The 22,623-nt window shown below is 36.3% G+C and overlaps 1 protein-coding gene and 3 long non-coding RNA genes across 5 annotated transcripts; 2 read left to right on the top strand and 2 right to left on the bottom strand.

Moving 5' to 3' along the window:
- On the bottom strand, window positions 1-1,980 carry LOC133524949 (uncharacterized). Of its 2 annotated transcripts, none has more exons than XR_009800491.1 (3): window positions 1,902-1,980; window positions 1,294-1,382; window positions 1-564 (listed from the first exon to the last, which is right to left on the bottom strand). It is a non-coding gene; the product is annotated as an uncharacterized LOC133524949 (long non-coding RNA). The 2 variants fall into 2 exon arrangements; XR_009800490.1 differs by having other exon boundaries at window positions 1,314-1,382.
- Window positions 615-4,434, top strand: LOC133524948 (uncharacterized). The gene is made up of 3 exons (XR_009800489.1): window positions 615-2,943; window positions 3,451-3,528; window positions 4,305-4,434. It is a non-coding gene; the product is annotated as an uncharacterized LOC133524948 (long non-coding RNA).
- Window positions 4,435-7,135: 2,701 nt separating this feature from the next.
- LOC133524947 (beta-1,3-glucan-binding protein-like) lies at window positions 7,136-13,308 on the top strand. Its single transcript, XM_061861109.1, has 9 exons — window positions 7,136-7,289; window positions 7,794-8,033; window positions 9,896-10,107; window positions 10,601-10,725; window positions 11,175-11,344; window positions 11,536-11,636; window positions 12,040-12,160; window positions 12,453-12,571; window positions 13,017-13,308. The coding sequence occupies exons 1-9, from the start codon at window positions 7,151-7,153 to the stop codon at window positions 13,206-13,208; spliced, it is 1,419 nt and encodes a 472-aa protein (XP_061717093.1). The 5' UTR covers window positions 7,136-7,150; the 3' UTR covers window positions 13,209-13,308.
- Window positions 13,309-14,058: 750 nt separating this feature from the next.
- Window positions 14,059-16,636, bottom strand: LOC133524946 (uncharacterized). The gene is made up of 3 exons (XR_009800488.1): window positions 16,597-16,636; window positions 15,235-15,309; window positions 14,059-14,241 (listed from the first exon to the last, which is right to left on the bottom strand). It is a non-coding gene; the product is annotated as an uncharacterized LOC133524946 (long non-coding RNA).
- Between the last annotated feature and the right edge of the window lie 5,987 nt (window positions 16,637-22,623).

Genomic DNA, 22,623 nt, shown 5'->3' with positions numbered 1-22,623 from the left:
TACAAAAACTGTAACTAGTAAGTAGGTGATTATGATTACCAAATTCTAGAGAATCCGATAAGTCGGTTGTAAAAACAATATCCGTGTCTACGGTACCACACGAAATAACATCGTTAGAAGTAGTTTTCAGAATTGGCTTTACTCTTAATACCTTGCATCTTTTTTGTTACGTAAATTGATTAAGACAACAATTGTAAATATAAAGCAAAGGCTCTAGAACGTTCTCCATTTCCAATGACAAATACTCACAAGCGAGAAGGTTTCCCATAAAAAACAGAGAACTTTCTCGAGAACGCCACAACTCTAGTTTAATCAGAGCCGCCAAACAGTCCTTAACAAAGAAAGGTGGAATACAATCGGGACCAAATGACGAACGAGGTTCAAGTTTACGGATCGCTTGGCGCAACTCTGCAATAATATGTTTAATAGATACTGTAGGAGCATTTTTTTGTACCTGCAGGTTTTCCCACAATTTCGCTATCAAGTTGCGGAAATCTCCAAAAAACGGAGCGAAATAAATATTATTCGATTAATTGTTCCATAAACATTTCTTCATGCAAGTACCTGAAATTAAAAGAAATAGGAATTAATAAATTAGAAGTAGGTATTTCCGATTCCAATAATAATGTACCTACGTAGGTACCTAGATTATTTACTCAATGATTTAATACATTTATGTAGTTTATTTTTCCGAATATATTTTAACAAATTAGGAAACATTCGTTTTAAATTTTCTCGTCGAATATTATAAATAGGTAATGTAGATAATGGCCAACAAATGTTTTACAAAATTAGCGGACTTTAAATTGACGGTAAAATAAAAAAAAATCACCGCTTCAGGCATGATGGAACTAACGACCTTTCAGAACACCGGACCGAACGCTCTACCAACTGTACTGCCGAAGCCAACCCGTACCCCTAGTGTAAATATTTTCGACAGCGAAACGTGACGTACGCGTTTGCGTTAAGTGTCATTTTGTATGAGATTTTTGACTTTCCAAAACGTCCCGCTTGGCGCGCTGTTCAAAAACCCATACAAAATGAGACTTAACGCAAACGCGTACGTCACGTTTCGAAATCGAATTTATTTACACTAGGGGTACAGAACCGTGCGAATGTTTAAGTATATTCCTTTTTGTATATACTCCTTAGGGACGTGTATAGCGCAAGAAACAAAATAACAATAAATTGTTAACCAAGGGATGAAACGGTAACGGTACGGTGGGTTTGATCGTGTAAGTATAGGGAATAGCGGATATATGGACGGATACAAAGTAGACTCCTATTAATTACCTAAACATTAATTCACTTACTGTCAACGCGAATGCAATGACAATCGCATCCTGGGACGCAATGATGCTGTCCAAACTCGACCGCTTCGTCTGAAATCAACAACAAAAAGTTACAGCGTATTTTGCAGAAAGGAAGGAGCAATCAAAGATAAATAAATAAATATTTGGGGACAATCTTACACAGACCGACCTAGCCCCAAACTAAGCAAAGCTTGTGCTGTGGGTACTAGTCGACGATATACATACGTATATAGATAAATACATACTTATATACAAAGAAACACCCATGACTCAGGAACGAATATTGGTGTTCAACACACAAATAAATGCCCTAGATATAGTACCTCATATGTTACTTTAGCGGGTTTTCTAATAGTAAGACCTACATTTTATTTTTTCAAATCTTTGTACTTTTAATAGTAACCTAAATTAAATATAAGGTAAACGTCCTAGTATTTGACAGCTCGTGTAATGCTTGACCCCCCCTATTGTCATCTCTGTTGCTTGGAATTAAGTAGGTGGCAACTAGGGGCTTTTGGTTCAGTGTTTATCTCTAGGATATTTACTTTACTGAATGACGCAAATAAAATAAAATAAATAAATACGTACGGTCTGTTGGTAACAATAACATAATTGCGATATTCAGATAAATTCAACGGGAAGAGACAAATGAACTACACCGCCTTGGAATCCAACAACTAACTGTACCAATACGTCCTGTTGCACATTTATTCAAACTTTGATGTTTGATTTCCAAGAAACCAATTATAAAAGCAGCCGAGTCAAACCATTTTGGACTTTATGGTACGGACCTAAGATGACGCAAACAACACTAAGACGGGTCAACAGTGCTTGCAGTTTAGAAGAAAAACGCACCTTGGTTTTTACAGCTGCATTTTAACTGACGTCATCGCTAACTAGGCGTGACGGACGGTTGATTTGTTTGTAAACAATGTAGCAAATTAATTAAGTAATTACCCAAATGGGGAAGTTTTAAGGTTTATGTATATCGGACATATCTGGAACTTAACTTTTTCAACACTTTCTGCATTCTTGACGAGCATATACTTCTTAAAGATACATGTTACTAAACTTCTAGGTATTAGAAAGATTCTAATATGGGTTTAAGGTTAAGATATATGTATCTAAAGCGAGCAAAAAAAAATTCCCAACGATTTCAACACCTTATAATTTCTTAATAATTTGTTTGTGATGTTATATCAATTCTGTTTTGTTATTATGATCGGATCGTTAAGTAACAAAACTCACCAGAGGCGTTGTGTCTCACAAACTCGCGAGGCTTACAGAAATTCAAGATGCCTGAATGACTTTTGCTACACCAGAAGAGGCAGTAATGCTTTTACTTATGCCCCGTCGTGCTGTCCCAGATATCGGTTGTATGATGGCCGTGTACACTTGTTCACTGCGGTTTAGTACTGAACGAACCATCTTTGTTTCTCCAAGGATACTTCTTACACGTCCTAAAAACTGTCTAAAGCTGACCTTTATGGTTGAATGATTTCTGGTAAACTATTTATCATATAAAAGCAATTAACAAGTGTCTTACATCACACCTAAAGTTGCTTTGGCTTCAGTTGGTCGTTCCAAGATACTTTAAAAAAAATGCCTGCCCCCTGCGAACCATGCAAAGGTAAGTGATATGCTGAACTGTTTGAATTTATACAATTTGAGTTTTGTTTTTAGTCTAAACAGTAAAGTTGATATAAGAATAATACTCGTTTGGTAAACTCATTCTTCTCAAATGATTTAAGATTTATATGCCTTGATAATTAAGAACATGAACATAAATATTAATAGATAACTATAATATATTAATCTACTTTTCTGTATAACAAATCGTGACGTAGCCCCGATAAGTCTGTCCACTTTTCACATAAATCTGACAAAATAGGACACGTGACTATTGAAACTTGTAAAATGCTTAAAACTTGTAAATTAAGTCCCCTTTTTAATAAAAGGATACCTCTCTAAGTAACATTGAATCTATAGGCAAACGGATGGCTGCGTTATTCTAACGTGTTATGTAACCCCGAAGATCTGTATTTTTTTTTTATAATAAATTTTGGTCAATGTTCTGTTACATATGATTCATGTTTTTTGAACAATTGTGATGTCAACAATGTTTTAACATTTCTAGACACGTGCAAAGAAGGAGCTGCTTGCAAGGACGACTGCTCTTGCGAGGACAACTGCTCTGACTGCTCAACCAAACCAGGTACTTGCAAACATTTAAACCGATGGTTTATTTATACATAGATTATTGTTTATCCGCTGTTTATCAAATAGCTCGAATAATCGACTTTATTAAAATTAGGGTGTCAAATATTGGGACATTTACAATGTAAATGTAAATTTTACATAACCCAATACTATGCATGTATTTTTTAACCACACGATACTATTTAATAAATTTTAGTCATAATAACACGCAGAGTTAATAGGTTATCAGAAAAACTATATAATGATACTCATACCTGTATGATAACTTTTACTTAAAAACAATAACTAACACTCAAACAATAGTAATCACAATTCAATTATTGGTGAATTACAAAATGTGTACATAGTTAAGGACTTGCAATTAGTGTTAAGTTAATTGATTCCATTGTGTAACTAGAATTAAATAGTTTCTGCTTAGTTGTGGGTTAGCGTATAAACGTATTAGTGTATGAATTAGGTGTAATAAATTAAAATAATAGATTTTACTTGGTTACTTTTTGCAACACATTGGAATCAATTAAAACCATTACAGATCCTTAACTACGCTTAACTACGTACAATTTTTAAAATTCACCATTACACTTAATAATTACCAATTATATAAGTATTATTTTATTACGTCATCAATTTGTAAGAAGGTATATAGAAATTAATATTATCTTCTCACAAAAATAATTATCTTGAACTAAGCTAAATTAACATACATTGCTAACATACATAACTAGTAACAAAAAACTTAGTTTTTCCTTAATATTTTTCGTTTTATTGCAGGTGGATGCTGTTAACATGAAATGGGTCATGGTGTCTTCTGCTTGTCCTTCGATTTCAGCTGTTCACAGTAATAATATTAGTTAAATGTATAATATTTATTCCTGAAATAAAGTTAGCGGTGCCCATTTAATATACAGTTTTATTTAATATTAATGAAATTTCGTAGCCTTACCTCGCTCCTTTCTCTGCACAGAGCTGTGTGGCACATATGGGTAATTTTTCGCATATTGGGAAAATGTAAGAAAATTAGGATGTTAATCGACTACGCTTTGTACGTTATCTGCTGAGTATGACCTGGAAACCGCGAAAATCGAAGTTCGTTTATTGCTGGCATTTTTCGCTGTCACTCTAATTACGTCTTTAGTGAGAGGAAAAGAGAAAGATCCCCGTAATTTGCGAATTTCGGTTTTCGCGGTCGGTAGGCCCCCTGTTTGTCATTTTCCTTCGATGTCATTACGAGATAAGCGGAATCTACCGCAGATACTTTAATCTAAGCGTTAATCTAAGCGGGAACTCTTTTACTTCCGCTATCGCATCACGCGAACTGACAACAATGACTCTATCGCAGTTGGAGCCCTCAATGCGGTGCAGCGCGTCTCTATGCAATTTATGCTCTGCTTGCTTTACACTAAAATAATGATTTATTGTTATGATATATATCGTCACTAGACCATCTCAAGTCCCTGCTTAAATATTAAGAAACAAATACCTACCTATCTAAAATAAAACTCGCATCGTAGAGTCGGGTCATTTACAAGTCTGCGCAGACTTAAAAAAAAACCGGCGAGTTCGTTTTACTCGCGCACCGAGGGTTCCGTACAAAACTTTGAATTATCTCGTGTAACTATAAAGACTTTTGATCAGTACCCCTAGTGTAAATAAATTCGATTTTGAAACGTGACGTACGCGTTTGCGTTTAGTCTCATTTTGTATTGGATTTAGAAAGAGCACGCCAAGCGGGACGTTTTGGAAACTCAAAATCCTATACAAAATGAGACTTAACGCAAACGCGTTCGTCACGTTATGATGTCGATAAAATTTACACTAGGGGTACTGAAGTACCTAAACTAAGTATAATTATGTAGGTACAGCGCCATCTATCGGCAAATGGTCTAACTAATTTGCGCGATGTGCAAGTATGTTGGTTTGTCGAGGATAATTCTTTATCACGTGAACCGATTTCAAAAATTGTTCTTATATTTGAAAAAAGGTGGTTTTAATGTAATATCAGAAATTTCAAGTGTAATAGACACATGTAAAGTTGGTTAAATTGCACACTGAATTCAGAAATGTTTTTTGTTAATTAAAAAAGTTACCAAGATAGAGGTCTGTTTATATTTTTCCTGTAAAATGTATATTCATATTATGTGAAAATTTCATAATTTTTCTTCGGTAAACTTCGGAGATACATAATGGTACTTTTTTCACATTTTTCTTCATAAATAAAGTTTTTTTTTCACTATAAAAGAAAATTAAAAAATGTTTTGGAATGTACAATTTAAGCTTGTAGTGACCCTAGGACATATAACAATGACATTAATGACACAATCAAAAACATTGTAACCTGGTTAAACCAGAATAATTTGAATGTTAATTTACAAAAGACAACATTCATCCAGTTCGTAAATAGGAATGCTCTCAAACAACCTCTCACAGTTACTTTTTTAAATCAAATTGTAACGGAGTCCCATCAGACTAACTTTTTAGGTATATGCGTGGATGATACTTTATCCTGGAATGAACATATTAATGAAGTATGCAGTAGAGTAAATTCGTTTGCATATGCCTTATGGAGGTTGACAAAAATTAGCAGTAATGAGACTGCAATACAGGCGTATCATGGCTATGTTTGCTCTGTACTTAGATATGGTATTCTTGTTTGGGGGAATTAAAGTTATGCAAATCAAGCACTGTTAGCACAAAAACAGTGCATTAGAGTTTAGAGCTATTTGTAATGTAGACATAATGACCTCATGCAGACCTCTATTTAGAAATATGAAACTACTGACTGCGCCAAGCATGTATTTATATGAAATTTGTTTGTTTGTTAGAATGCATCCTGAACTTTTTACTACGTTTAAGGACATTTGTCAGTTTAATACAAGATACCCTAATCGTCTCGTCATACCCGCAAAAAAGACAGTATTGTATGGAAAGAGCAGTAAGCGCTCTTTCCATACAATACTAATGTATGGCAATAAAAATTTATAACTGTCTCCATCAAGACGAACTGAAATCATTACCATTTAGTCTTTTTAAGCGTAAACTTAAAAGTTGTTTAGTACAAGAGTGTTTTTATTCAATTGATGAATTTTTTGACTATTTCCGATATGATTAGACACTGATAATTGTAATTAGATTAAGTATGACATTTGTTTTTTTTTGTTGTAATTATAAGAAGTAGATGTATGCGTGTTTGTGTTTTTGCATGCCAGTTGCTGGTAAAATATGCATGTGCTTCTTTACTAAGTCAATCCTGTGTACCATATTTTATGCAAAATAAAGATATTTTGATTTTTTTGATTTTTTTTGAAGCTCTTCATATTGGGCATTTTACATACTTAATAAACATAAAATAAAATAAATAATACTATAAATGTGTCCGGGTTAGCATTGTTCTTAACTATTCCAAATTTCAAATCGATAATTCTACTTATTTAACTAAGTACTAAGCTCCTGATGACATTCCTGATAATCAAATCAAAAACATCTCAAGCAAGCATAAACAATCTCATTACCAAAAGATAATTATAACATCTCACCCTCCAATCCGTGCCATTTGACTCCGTTATCATTCCGGGTATGTAAATAAAAAGCACTTAGTTTCGACTTGTCTCATTATCAAAATGGCGGTCAAGGAGCTATATTGTGTGTTTGTGGTAGCTTTGTTCTGCGCCAGCGCAAAGGCTGATACGACTAGTTATAGAGTTCCCGAACCAACCATCCAGGTTTTTCAACCGAAAGGATTTCGGGCATCCATCCCTGGTAAGTCCGATACGTAACATCATTTCGATTTAAATATTTTACCTATACATACATAAACTAGTGGACCTAGCAATACGCTTAAAAAAAAACTTACTTCTTTGAGTAATTAGCACAGGGAACTCACAATGGTCTTAAGCGCCATAGACCTTACTGGCGCTTAAGTCCGTTCATTTCGAACTTTATAATATACCAAAAAAAGGAACGACAGAAAAATTATATCGAACTACCAAATCTGCTCACAAAATTTCACGAGAATCGGTTGAGAAATGCGACCTTAAGAAGGGGAGATACGGAAACGAAAGCATTTATGCCCAAGCTGAAAGGGAGGCCTTTCGCTAACGCTAACGCTCGGTTAATGGTACTTACCTACTTCTTTTATTACTTCACCTATTAAGTAAACAATTTCACAAATCAGTAGTAAGCATATGTACCGATAGATTCAGACATAGGCAGAAGAACTTAGCATTTTGCGTTAAAAAATAAAACTATTTGATTTTTTTCCAGACGCCACCGATGTGGTATACTTTCTCATCCAAGGTCAATTGGTCAAGAAGGACACCTTCACTAAATTGGATTTCCACGGCGGGGAGACCGGGTCGCCCGTCGAGATCAACGGCCAGAGGTTCTGGGTGGTGGACCTTCCCGAAGTCCAGCTAGAGAAGGGTGACAGGATTGAGTACCTCGCGTTTGTGGCCATCAAGAACGATGGATACATCAGAGACAGTCTCACTTACATAGTTGATGGTGAGTGGTCGCACTCATTTCTTACAAACAACAGTCCTGGAACTAAGAGACCTGGAAAAAGGTTAACAATTTTCGGAGTACCGAAACCCCTTTAGTTACTACAATATAAATAAATAAATATAATGGGACAATTTTACACAAATCCACCTAACCCCGCAGTAAACACAATAAAACTTGTGTTGTGGGTACTAGACAACAATATATACCTATAAAATAGACACATACATATTACATTACATACCTATGTATGGGCCAGTACAGTACAGGCGGAGTGCAACCTGGACGTAATTTATATGGGAACCGCACTCTGACTGCATGCCGATTGCACAGTTGCCATACAAATTGCAGCCGGGTTGCAGTCCGTCTATAACCGTGTATTCCCATCTGTCCCAGCCGGGCACAAATAGGAATAGGCGCTACATACACATCATTCCCATCTGTGCCCGCCTCTTGTATGGCGGTGGTCACAAATCCCAACCCAAATGAAAAAATATCGTGTTTGTAAGAGGAATTTTAATTCCGATATCAAAAATAACTTCTTTTAGGTCATAGGTTACAGACAGAGATTCTTTATCACGAGCTTGTATGACGATAACGTCACATTTCGCGAAATATAAACGTTATAATTTTTTTGATGCCAAATAGGCACAGAAACTTTGCCATTTTAGGGTTCCGTAGCCAAATGGCAAATAACGGAACCCTTATAGATTCGTCATGTCCGTCTGTCTGTCCGATTATGTCACAGCCACTTTTTTCCGAAACTATAAGAGCTATACTGTTCAAACTTGGTAAGTAGATGTATTCCATGAACCGCATTAAGATTTTCACACAAAACTGCAAAAAAAAAAAAATTTTTGGGGGTTCCCCATACTTAGAACTGAAACCCAAAAAAATCTTTTTTCATCAATCCCATACGTGTGGGGTATCTATGGATAGGTCTTCAAAAATGATATTGAGGTTTCTAATATCATTTTTTTTTCTAAACTAAATAGTTTGCGCGAGGGACACTTCCAAAGTGGTAAAATGTGTCCCCCCCCCCCCTGTAACTTCTAAAATAACAGTATGAAAAATCTAAAAAAAATATATGATATACATTACCATGCAAACTTCCACCGAAAATTGGTTTGAACGAGATCTAGTAAGTAGTTTTTTTTAATACGTCATAAAATAAAATAAAAAATTTATCATCAAACCCATACGTGTAGGGTAGCTATGGATAGGTCTTCAAAAATGATATTTAGGTTTCTAATAATTTTTTTTTCTAAACTGAATAGTTTGCACGAGAGACACTTCCAAAGTGGAAAAAATGTGTGTCCCCCCCCCCCCCCCCTGTAACTTCTAAAATAACAGAATGAAAAATCTAAAAAAAATATATGATATACATTACCATGCAAACTTCCACCGAAAATTGGTTAGAACGAGATCTAGTAAGTAGTTTTTTTTATACGTCATAAATGCTACGGAACCCTTCATGGGCGAGTCCGACTTGCACTTGGCCGCTTTTTCTTCTATCATGGCAAATTTATTACATGGCATCGTTTTTCCGTATATCGTACAAAAACAACGTGAAACAACTTCCAAATAACTTAAATACAATACAACTATACTATACTTAAATAATGTGGTTTATGAAGCTACTGACTTTAAGTGAAAAAATCCCGTTTAGACACTACGGTTAGCTGAAAGAGATCCTTTATATGGAAAAGTTCGTATTTTTACCTACATTTCTTATGATTATAATATAGTATAAATTGTGTACAAGAAAGTGCTTACACGTTTACAAAATTTTACCTTCGTGCCGTAGTCCCCTAAACCTACGTAATCTGCTTTAAGATACTCATGTTAATATTTAATTCCCCCAGATTTCGCCACATTCACCCCATTACCCGAGCGGCCCGTATACCCTCAGTACCCTGAGGTCGAGAGCACAACCACCAAGGCCTGTGAGCTCTCGGCCACTCGCTTGCAGAAAGGAGGCACCGTCTGCAAGGGTCAAGTTGTGTTTGAGGAGAAATTCGACACGCTCAACAAAGACGTGTGGCAGGTTGAAAACTATATCCCGACCGAACACCCGGTAAGTACAGCCTGCATTTTCTCCAGGGCTTACCACATTGACCAAGTGCCGAATTAATCATTAAGCAAATAAACTGTTCCTTAAGGCACCACGTCTAGGGAAGCCTAAAACCTCAGGAATCAACTCCGCGAAGGGGAAAACCATGGTCCAGAAATCCTTATGACATCAACATGTCTTAAACCGGTACTTAAGGGACTTTAAATATTTATGCGTGCCAGTAATATATATCAAGCGTTCCCTTGATTTATCCAGGATTCCATCATAACATTCATAACATTCTAACTTGATGACAGAACCACAGACAGAACTATGTTACAAGCGTTTCAAATTAAATTAGAATTTTTCAAACTGGTCCAGTCGTATTTGAGCCGGGAAACATTTTTAAAAACAAAGTGAGATCCTGATGAAAATTTCAAGTCAATCACTTATAGAGATATAATTATTCCATGTAACATAACTGCTGTTTTAAAGTTTTGTAATTTTCTTATTTCAGGAGGTTCCCTTCGTTTCATACCAAGCTTCAGCCGTGTCTGTGCAGAACGGAGAACTCCACATCACCACTTCGGAACAGTTTAACGAAACCGCTTCTTTATATACCAACTTGGATCTCAGCACTGGGTAAGACTTCTTGAGATCTCTGCTATGTCCCAGCGTATAAGAAAAACGGAGGACTTCAGAATAATGACCTCATCCCATCTGGTCTGTCACATAACTAAAACAATAATTACCTGTTAACATACTTGTTCATATACATTAGGGTGTCCCATATTTAACGATTTTCAGAAATTAATAACGCATACCCCCTAAATCGGTTTATTTTATCTCGAAACGCTCTGAATATAAATTTCAGGGCATTCCTGTAACAGGAACCTGCGCCGAAAGAAATATTGAAAACATCATATCATGAAGAAGTTAGTTTTTTCGATAATTGTGTCCTTAAAAATTACTATGATATGATTTTCCTATAATTTTCTAGTACATTTTAGGTGATGTGTGATGTGTCTAATTTATGTTAACTACAGTCAACAGCCCTGTTGGACGATTTATAATTTGGAATTATTATTCAGATGCACATCCGGAGAATCAGACCAGTGCTCAGTGGACCAAACCGAGCAGAGCGGACGAGCTGTCCCGCCCGTAATCAGCGGCCGTATCACCAGCAAGCTCGGATTCGCCTTCAAGTACGGCATCGTCAGCGTCAGAGCCAAGTTCCCTAAGGGCGATTGGATCTACCCGGGTAAGTAGTATTGTCTTTAGATTCAAGCGTAGTTATGTTGGAGAGGCACGCAGATAAAAAAAAATCTTTAAAGAAAGACGCAGAGTGATATAGCTTTAAAAAACCATTCCACATATAGAGTATTGAGAAAGACTTTTATTTACCAGTGAACGTCTTTCATGTTATTAATTAACTCCTTATTTATTTTCCAGAGATATTGCTTGAGCCGTTCTTGAAGCAGTTCGGTATTAACAGCAGGAACACTGGTATTCTGAAGATCGCCAGCGCTCGTGGCAACGCAAACCTGAATAAGGTAAACTTTATTCGAATAAAACATTATATGTATAGCTTGGTTAAAGTATCCTACTGATGGAGAAACGCCTCCCCTATTTCTCGAAACCTGGCTCTATCGAATGCATGCTCTGCCACTCTTTGTTGTATGTATTCAGGCAGTCCCACCAGTACTCCGACCATCTCCTGTTTGGTCCCCGGCAAACTTATGTGGTCCCAGTGACTGTTTTATGGTATTTGAACACACAAATGTCTATCGTCGTACATAAAAGCGACGTCCCTAATCCGCATTGGGCTATAGCTCAAACGCTCTTGTAAATACAATGAGGATTGGTCTGTGCTCAGTAGTGAAACATGTATAAGCTGGCAATACGATTAATGTGATCTACTAAGAGAACAGCATTATTGAACTCCTGTTCTTGCAGAAACTGTACGGAGGCCCCGTTCTGGACTCGAGATGCCACGACGCCCTGTTGGTCACGAAACCAGAGTCGGAGACAGCATGGAGTGATGACTTCCATGTGTATTCCGTTAAGTGGACTCCTGGTGAGTAAGAAAAAATAATAGAAGGTCGGAAGGCTCTCCTAGCGTCTTAGCTAGTTTGGCCAGACCTTAAAAATCCATTTAAAGAGTGATTTTCAACATTTAACCATTCTAAGCAAAAACGATACTACGATTTATAATAAACCTCATACAGTCAGGTAGTAAAGTTCATAAGTGCACATAGTTATTACATTACGATCTACGAGTCTATTGTTTACTTGACAGAGAATAGCCAGACCTTGGAAAAGCTTCTGATGAAGAAAGTCCGAAACTTACCAAAACTGTCTTTTTCCAGAATCTTTGGTCCTGTCCGTGGACGGTGAGGTATATGCGACTGTAGAGCCAGCCGCCAACGGGCTGCGGGGCAAGCTTCGCAGCAAGCAGGCCAACGGCATTGCGCCCTTTAACGAATTCGTAAGTCCTTTCCCTTTCTATGTCGTATTCCTGAATCCCTGGTCTTGTTTGTCTACGGCGAGGTATACACGACTGTGGAGCCGGCCGCCAAATGGGCTGCGCGGCAAGCTTCCTGAGAGCTGCACTGGGATCCAGGCCAACGGTATCACGCCTTGCAACGAATTCCCAAGTTCTTTCGCTTTCGATGTCGTTTTCCAGAAGCCAAGTGACAATCGTTCGTAGAAAACTCCAAACGAAACTTAAATAATGCATGGCAATGATTCCGTAACTTTTCATTGCAGCTGTCATTCTGGTACATTTTACCTTTTCGATTGGTTCGATTTCGATTTCAATACATGAACGTCATCATGGCTAGGCTCCCAAATGCTTCCACGGACTGCCAATGGTTCAGCGACCACCGAGCCACTATGCTACAAATGCTACAATCTTACTCGTTTCATTGCAGTTCTACCTGACCCTCGGCGTGGCGGTGGGAGGTGACGCCGAATTCCACGACTCGAACGACTCTAACGCCCCCAAACCCTGGAGGAACGGCCAGGTCAACGCCGCCTCCAATTTCTGGAAGAACCGCTCCTGGAAGGCAAGTTGGATCCAGCCCGAGCTGGTGGTCGACTACGTGAAGGTCGAAGCATTGTAAAGCCTGAGGGCTGTTCACGGTTTTGAATATAGTTGGTGACGTTAGACTTTTAACAATAACAGTACTAAAATAAAAAGCTATAACATATTCGTTGACCTTTTTCCCTTGGTTTTAATTCGACCACTCTGACCCCGAGCAGTTCTTTTTTTTCGATTAAGGTGCAGTAGGTTCAGCTAGCAGAATTTTTGAAAAATCGTTTTCCAGATGCGGTTGCCAAAAACATTATTAGCAATCTTGAGGCCTTTATGTATCACTCATTTCTTGACTTTTGCTCGATAAAAAAAAATCACTAGCGATATAACGCACCTTAAAAATTTGTCACATTTTTTGCACAAAAGATAAAAACATGGAAATTGCTTCTAAGAATGGTCAATTTTATTTTTGATCGAACTCATCAATTACTTTTTTTGCTAAAACTCATAAAAATAACATTATATCCGCGATACACACAGCCGTCTAGCTAACGCTTGCGCACTCACGCGGTGATGTGGTTTGTTATATTTATTTGCGTATTTCTTTTTGGGGTTAATTTTCCCAAATAATTGCATGCAAAAAATGTGCAAGTATCACGGGTTAGCACTAATTGACTCCCGTTATTATTTTGCGGATTAGCAAAGTATAGGATTTCCACAAAGTAAGTAACGTTAAGTAACGATTTGAGATTATAATTCGTTTATTACTGAAATTTTTGATTCAATGATAAAAAAAATTATTGATCAATCAATTGAATCAGACCTAAGTCGGATGATGATGAGGATGCGGTACCTATAGTTTGTGTAAGGAAACTAAAAATGGTTTTCTGACCAATTTTACTGCTAGAATCGATTGAATGGTGATAGTGAAAGTCAGCTTTGAATGTATAAGGAATTTATTGAATCACAAGAGACAACAATGGAACAGCACTATAGTGAGGAAGAAAGTGACGGAGAAGGCGACTGGGAAGCAGCTCTCCAGCGCGGACGCGACGCGCGCGCCGAGCGGCCGGCGCCTGCGCTGGCGCTGTCGGGCTTCGTCCATCTTTAGCAGCAACCACCTGTTCACAGAGATAAATAGGTGAATAAATAAGTGGCAAGGGGGACCAGTTGGGAAATATATTTTTCTCTACTCGTCGACTGTAATGGTTGAATTAAGATTTCGTATACCAAACTGTAATTGGGTACTTTTCATGTATGGGCTCCCAAGTCAACTATAATATTCATTTAGAAACGGTTTAGTCGACTATAATGAAATGGACCAATCACATCTCGCCGCGGTCAAGAGGACGAAACAAAACTATAGCTCAAATTAATTATTTATTTCAGGTTGTATAGTAGAAACAATTGCTTCATAAGTCATAAACGCACATGTGACACCCTTAATATAGCAACATCCATAGACTACGAAACCCGCTTACCATTGCTTGTTAGTCTCTATAGGCTACGGTGGCCTAAATCGAGAAAAAACTGTCTAAAAATTGAATTTAGCGCAGAGCAAGTACCAGGGCCTCATGAGTAACGAGAAGAAGGTGTCGTTGACCACCCAGCCGGGTCCCGGCGGCCGGGGCGCGTACGAGTATGAAGGTACCGCGGCTGCTCACGTATCTTAAATAGCTGTATACTTTTGGCTTGTTTACCTGTATGATTTTATTAGTTTAAAGTATTTTTTATTGACTCAGAAAAAGTATTGTATACAATAGTGATACTAATACAACACCAGAACTAATAGTTCACTAGTGGTTTATTTAGTTTAGTTTAATAATTTATTTAGTTTAATAGTTTAGTAATAAACTACAACTAATAGTTTTACGGCTCCTTCATAAGTCGGATTTCTTTTTATTATAGACTTTTTTACCGATATCATATTAATGTTAATGTATATCCAAGGATTTCCAGGTTATCAGTCGCCTTAACATTGTGCCGCTGAGTGTAAAAATGGGACTAAGTATAGAGCTATTGGTGCTGTCATTATGACGCGGCACATATGTCATAATGACGTAATGGTTTTAAGGAATCATATTTTGAAAAATAAACAGAATTTGGCCAAATACCTTTAGAAGAACAGTCGTTGCAGCCTTTGTCCTTGCAGCCGCAGTTGTCTTTGCATGCACCTTCCGGGCAGGAATCTAGAAAAAGGCAACACATATTACATTTCTCAATAAAAAGAAGTGCAGTGAATGAAAGCAGTTAATATAATAAAAAGTCATGCATCTCAGTCACGCGCCTCTGTGTACACACAAAAGAGATCTTGAAACATTTAGCGATAGGTAAGTACAGTCAGCTGCAAAAATATGTATCGAGAGAATCGCCTCATAAATATGGTACTACGCTCTTATTACACTGGAATAAGATGCTATGTACACCCATATTTTTACACTTGACTGTACTTAATTTTGCAATAAGGCACATAATTTAAAACAGATTTCTCTACACATTTAAATTGCACAAAAGTTTTGTATGATATATTGAAGTAAAATAAATCTCACTGTCAGAATATTTGATAGTGATAGTTTTAGAAGGTTTACCAGGACACAAAACTGTTTATAATAGTAATAACAACTTTTATTTCTATTATTTGAACCCTTATAATGCGCAAGAGAGTGGCCTCCCTGAAGTGCCGTGTTCGGAACACCACCAGCAGCCTTTAAAATACTGTTATTGGCAGCTTGGAGTGTCCAATAGCCCCAATAGGTATGTCAGGTATGTGTAGTGATAAAAAGCAACGCTATGCATGTGGACTATAGAGGTGCTGTTGCGTTAATTGTGTAAATTTAATTTTCACCACACTAACTGGTAAAGACCCTCGTGATTGTTCAGAAATGAATGAGAAAGCTCCATTTTATCCACACGTGGGGCAAAGTCCATTTATCAAGATGCAAATTTTAAGTGGTTTCCTTATGTTAGTTTCATATGTATTTAAGTATTTATAAATATTTATATATTATATATATCGTTGTCTAAGTACCCTCAACACAAGCCTTATTGAGCTTACTGTGGGACTTAGGCAATTTGTGTAATAATGTCCTATATTATATTATATTATAGCTAGTAGTATTGACTATTAAATGATGATTTTGATTGATAAATTTCTTATTACGTTCATTTGGATTTGACTTGGTTTGATTTTATTGGTATTGCATAGTTAGTACTTTTCCTCTCGTTGATGTGATGAAATTTTTTGTGTTTCCTTCGGAGGCAAAGTTTGTTTAGCCTCGTGCATTAAAACCCTCGCAACGCTCAAGATTCCATTTCTCGAACCACTCGCTACGCTCGTGGTCTAATTTTGGTATCTTTCGCTTGCTCGGATATCAATATTGGCACGAGCAGTTAAACAACAACTTGCCCCCCTTGTAAAACAATTAAATAACTGTATTCAATTATGAACTGATGTTCAAAATAAATTAAAATCTCACCTTTGCAAGGCTCGCAAGGGGAAGGCATGATGAGATGTTGATCTTTGGTTTTATGAAACTGTGTCGATTCCGCCATTTGGTAACGTTTTATACGGCTGCAACACTACAAAAACATTCGGAGCAAGGTTGGACTTATTGTTCACTGATTGCTCTGCATAAATATCCGGTCTCGCCTGCTTGAACTTGGAACAACAGCAGTGTCACCCCTGGATACGTGTTGCCTCTCTGTCGCACTTGTAAATTTGTACGTAAGTGTGACAGGGAGGCAACACGTCGAACGTGGTTCGCGGTAGGCCCTCTGATGTGCCGTTGGCAAGTTTCCGAAATTGTGAAACTTTCATATGGAAAAATTTCAACAAGTTCTCATATTTTCGTATGGGGATCGTAGTTTTGCGGGTTTTCCGGATAGAGGTACTTAAGAGGAGGTCCCAAATCTAATTGCTAACGATTTCGATGAAGTTTGCTATATAGGGGTTTTCGGGGGCGATAAATCGATCCAGCTAGGTTTTATCTCTGGGAAAACGCTAATTTTTGAGCTTTTATGTTTTCGGAAAAAGCTCACTCTCCCGGATGATCTGTTAGATGATTTTCACAAAAGCAAATTTTCATAGTAGCGAAATTTCACATTCGCGTTTTTCATGGATACCTATTAATGTTTAACTTAATACTAAACTTTTTAAATTTGAATTTTCATGTTTTCCATTTTCTATAACGGTGATGTAAAAATCACGTCGTGTTACATCCTAGCTTACCTAACCTACATAGACAACACGACTATTATAACTTACTCTGATGAGAGGGATGAGCCCGTACATATAATGCTTATAGACCTTAGTCTAGGGAAAATTTTCCCACTTTCTTTATTTCTACTAGACGGAGAGCTAGCCCCGGAAATAAAGGAAAAGTGCGAAAATTCACTGGCAATTCGCTGGCAGGAAGTGCTGGTTTCCCAGAATCGAAAGTTTGTGTCTCGCCCGAGTTTTTTTTAACTCTTTTTTTCTAAGTATTATGTTAAGTGTCTATTGTAGACGTTTATTTTTAAGTAGTACAATTTAGCCTGTATATACGGGTCGGAATATTATAAGCATTCGAGAGCGTTTTTGTACCTCCGGTAAGTAGGAATACCTAGCCATGATGATATATCGTCAAACCCCAAACAAAAAGACAAAATATATCGAAGTGACAAGCTACGAAAAGTCACGTGACTATTTTCATACATTATTTAAGTTTCGATTGTCATGTGGGCTAGGCCTCCGGTGCTGTCAAGGGTGCTTATCTAGCCTACCAATCGTTAACGCTCCGTAGGGTAGAGTAGTCATCTCTCTCTATCACTCTTTCGTATTAGTGCGACGATTGGCACGTTGGCTACGCACCCTGGATAATCATAATTTATCGACAAACGATGATCGGAAGTAAATTGGGGTGACAGATGCGAACGACAAGGCACATGGTCATTTCCATACGTCGTAGGTACATAGTATTATACAGTGAGCTGCGAAATTGCATGGAGAAATTTAAGACCTGAGTGGATGAACGTGCTATGTCACATTTTTCAGATTTCGATTTTACTTATGCAATGCATATGGATTTGAAGCTATTATGAATAGCTTCATAATTTCAGATTTCATGTGTTTAGGCCATAAAAGCCTTAAACCCAATTGATGAACGTGTTATGTGCATAAAAAAGTTAAACTCTCCGTGGATGAAGGTGCTAAGTGCGCAACTTATCATGTTCTTCCAATTTTACTCCGTTGACATGTACGAACGTGTCATGTTTGTATTTGAATCATAGCATCTTCATCCATGTCGAGGTGTATTTAATTTCGCATAATATAAGAGTAAAAAGTGTCAGTAATGAGATGAGGTTATTCTGTTTTAATTTAACCAGAATTTGTTTATTCAACTTGAAATTGGTATATGATTATTCCTAAAATAAGTTTTGAAGTAATGGGATTTCGGAATCTTAAGCGAAAACAAGAGGATAAAAAAATTAAAAATACTTAGACAATTGACTCAATTAATTTACTTCATAAGTGAATTATGAACGCGAATGAAGGTGCTATGTACCTTTTTTCATATAAAAATATAGTAATGTGTATACTTTTAAAACACTGATTATATTTTTTTGTTTATCAGTGTATATCTTGCATTATCACAAAAAAAAAACATCGTCTTATCGATTGCTAAACATTTTCACAGCTGATTAATATTTAACTGCTATTTACTCGAAATTATGTTTTTGTACCATAGCACGTTCAACCACTCACGTATTCAACTATGAATTAATTCATTGATAAAGTCGCAATTTGCGTTGCGATCAATGAGTGTCTCCTATTTTACTTGTTATTGGATCAATGGTATATGAATTATCTCAGACGATTTTTTCGGGCTCGGTCCCTAATCTAGTAAACTTTGTTTCTTTTATGTAGAGCAACTTCGGCGCCTGCCAAATCAAACATTTCGTTTAAAAAGCACATATCGTGATAGTATTAAGGGTTAAATGTATGTGACAGCTTATTCAGAGAATAATTAGCCTGCGGGTGATAATTTTTCATTGAAGGTAACAAAAAAAAATTATTCAGTTTTTTTTCTTTTATTTAGGTCTTCAACAGCAATACAAATAAAATATGCTAAGCTTTAAGATACAATACATAAACCCAGTAAAAGATATCCACGCAATACATTAAATACCGTACTTGGTTCTTTAATCAATGTTGTGGGCATTCGTTTTACACGTTTTTAACTTTTATGAAAGAAAACATCTTATTGTCTATTTGAATTATTTAATCCTTTTTAATGCTTTGTCCTCACAAATGCAATTTTCCCGGAAATCGGGTTGTTTTCCACAGCGACACGCACGATTGGTTGTTACTCCTAGCGGAACCCATTGTGGCATTTCCGCTCTTTACATCGACAACCTTCGTCTTAAATAAGGAACGATATTTAAGAGTTTTACATTATTTTACAATATCATTCAGACTCGGAAAATCGAGGGAATCGTTCTGAACCATGTGCCAGACTGTAAAAGGTAAGATTTATTTTAACGAACTTTATTTCGGTGCCTATTTACCTAACGATCATTAGTTCTTATTTTAATTTTATTAAAAGATGAAGAAAATAAATATAGGGCCTTTATTATTATTATTTACCATACTTTTATGTAGGGGTGGTGTCACAATTCATACTATAAACACTGCAAAAAAAGCAATGATGAATCAAACGCCTACAATTATTTCATAGCAAAAACGTCTTACAAGCACTACGAAAGACTTTATAGGCGTCGCGTCGTCGTCTATTCGCTAATTCAGCTACTTTATAGTAGTGTGTCAAGTGTGTGTAGACAGTCTACACAGTGTAGCGTGTAAAGTGTGTATTTGTTTATGTCGGTTTCTAGCTTTATAGCTTTCTTCATTGTATAAATAATTATTTGTACAGTTAAAATATCTATACGTATTACGTACCTTATATAATGATGTATTTACTGAGATACACACGTGTAACACGCCGTTTAGAAGGAGCGATAGCTCCTAACACAAGTATTGCTAAACAGTGTGGTTATAGATAAACTGCACATATTTAAAGTACTTAAATTTTAGTTTATCGGTGAAACTGTTATTTAGTCATTATTTTTTTATAGATTTATTTACTTTTTAGTAAAAATTTGCGTGGTACAACTAATTAACGCGGTACCTAATATAACTTATGATCCAATTGTTCAAAATGAAATAAATGCAGGGTAATGACAAAAGACGGGTTACTGAACATCGATAACAATAAACAACCAACCTAAAGAAAAAGTCAGCAAAAAAAAAATTGGGGTAAACGGCTATCAACAATCTGTTTCTTTATGGAAAATCCCATTTTTCTAAAGAAATTGATTTTATATATTTTTATACAACAAACGTTATCAACTTAGGTACTTCGACCCTTAAAAAAGTCGTTCAATAACTTCTAGAAGTTATTGAACGATTGCAGCTGCAATCTAAAGCATGTTTTTAAAAATAATGAAAAATATGCCAAGAGGTGTCTACTACAATATTGTCTATAAGTAAATCCAGCTAGATACCAAATATAATACTTTGATTTTTTTGGATAGGTTAAATGGCTAAAACATGTTTGTTTATTTAGTCAACTGCAATAATTTACGGGCTGAAAGTATAGGTCATACTAAGCAACTTTTACTATGGGACAAACGTCGAAATCACGAAAAAAATTTTTACTCTCTCATGTCAAAATGTCAAGGTCAGACAGCCAAACTTTATGATACAGACAATTTTTTCGCGATTTCGAGGTTGGTCCCATAGTGAAAGTTGCCCAGTGTGACCTATATATTCACCCCGTAAATTATTGCAGGTGGCTAAATAAATACTGTATAATAATTTCAATAATATTCAAAAAGTGAACTGCTTATTTAAAATGCAATAATTTTCATTTATTTACAGAATCCGTTCACCAGCAGCAATATGCAGACAATTCAAAATCGCAACCGAACACTAAAATGGAACCCGTGAAACTAGAAAAAACCGTCGAGATCTGTCCACCCGACTGCCCATGCCGAGCGAAGACTAGCTCCTCATACCTCCCACTCCTGTTCAATATCCTTGGCGTCTTGTTCGCCGTGTTCGCAACCTATATGATGATTACTACAGATTCTAATCTTTATCTGATATTCTGGATATGTTATTCTGTTCTTAGACGAATGATGGGGAGGAAAGAAACTTTGAAGATGAAAAAGGACTGATTATAATATTATTTTGGTGCCTGAATGTCTGTTAAACTGTTGTCCATTAATTTATTTAAACGTAGGTAAGTTATTGTAAGTAATTTATTGATTATTTATTGATGTGTAATTTAAGTTTAAAAATATATTTAAATGGAAATATTTATTTAAAATATATTTATTTGCTCATTATACTTTTCTTTTTTTATTGTACTCTTTACAAATGCCAATGATAAATCAGATAGGTTCCCAGAGTTGAACCACTCTTAATTCTTTAGTGCTTATCTTTAAAGCCTTAAGCCGGGCTTTTGATCTTAAATAATTATAGTGTTAGTTTTTTTTTTACGTACCTTACCTTAAATAATTACCCCATACGTCGTATGATTAGACTTAGGCTAGATAAGGATAATACCATAAACGTGAAGACATCGGCGTAAAACAATGAATTTCACTAAATAGACCTAAGAATCAAATTCCCTTGACAAAAGACCGGTCAATAGAATTAATGTAATGCGAAAATCAAGATCATTTCTTGCGAACCTCCAGTTTTTATAATGTTTTTTGTCTAATTTGTCAAATGTCTTCGGGTCGTCGTTTTTTAGGCGTTCCAAGGCCACGGTTCTTGGTTTTTTCTCATTCTCACCCACAGAATAAGTTTTGTGAGATGTGTTTTGTACTTAGGTACTTCAGTTTACTTTTACTTACTTTTGACGTAGGTACTTTTGTTAATTTCCTTCTTTTACAATCATACTTATCTAAACTTATGTGCACTTATGTTTAAGGGCCAACTCACATACCCACTATACGACGACATTTTATAATGATAATTTGAGCTAATTGATCCTATATGTAAAAATGTAGGAATCGCCAAATTTTCTAAAACGTACCTAATTTCACTTTTACAATAGGCAGCGCATGAGAGGAGGCCTGTGCCCAGCAGTGGGACGTATATAGGCTAAATTATTATTATTATTATTATTATTAATAGGCAGGTATTTGAGAAATCCACCAATATTAACAATCGATTATATGCATAGTTGCATGCCCTGGGCACCCTGGGCCCCCCGCGGTACCTATATGCATGTGGCAATCGGATAACAACGAAATTAATAAATAAATAGTAAACCTACCTTCGTTTTCCCAATTTTCTCAACTGATTCTTGGTGTCCAAAAAAACATCAAGTCGGAAACTGCGTAGTTACTTGTTGACTTCAGTGGTCATCAACCTAAGGCACCAAGTATTATAATTTGATTTTTTGACTACATATAAAGTACTACGCCATAATTTTTTTATGCAAAAAACAAAG

Source organism: Cydia pomonella, chromosome 14 (genome assembly GCF_033807575.1).
Source record: "Cydia pomonella isolate Wapato2018A chromosome 14, ilCydPomo1, whole genome shotgun sequence".
Taxonomy (NCBI): domain Eukaryota; kingdom Metazoa; phylum Arthropoda; class Insecta; order Lepidoptera; family Tortricidae; genus Cydia; species Cydia pomonella.
This window is presented reverse-complemented; position numbering and strand designations above follow the sequence as displayed.

Coding starts and splice junctions, on each gene's coding strand:
- LOC133524947 (XM_061861109.1), top strand. CDS start 7,151: ATGGCGGTCAAGGAGCTATATTGTGTGTTTGTGGTAGCTTTGTTCTGC. Junction 10,108..10,600: donor ATATCCCGACCGAACACCCG/GTAAGTACAGCC, acceptor TTCTTATTTCAG/GAGGTTCCCTTCGTTTCATA. Junction 12,572..13,016: donor TTGCGCCCTTTAACGAATTC/GTAAGTCCTTTC, acceptor GTTTCATTGCAG/TTCTACCTGACCCTCGGCGT.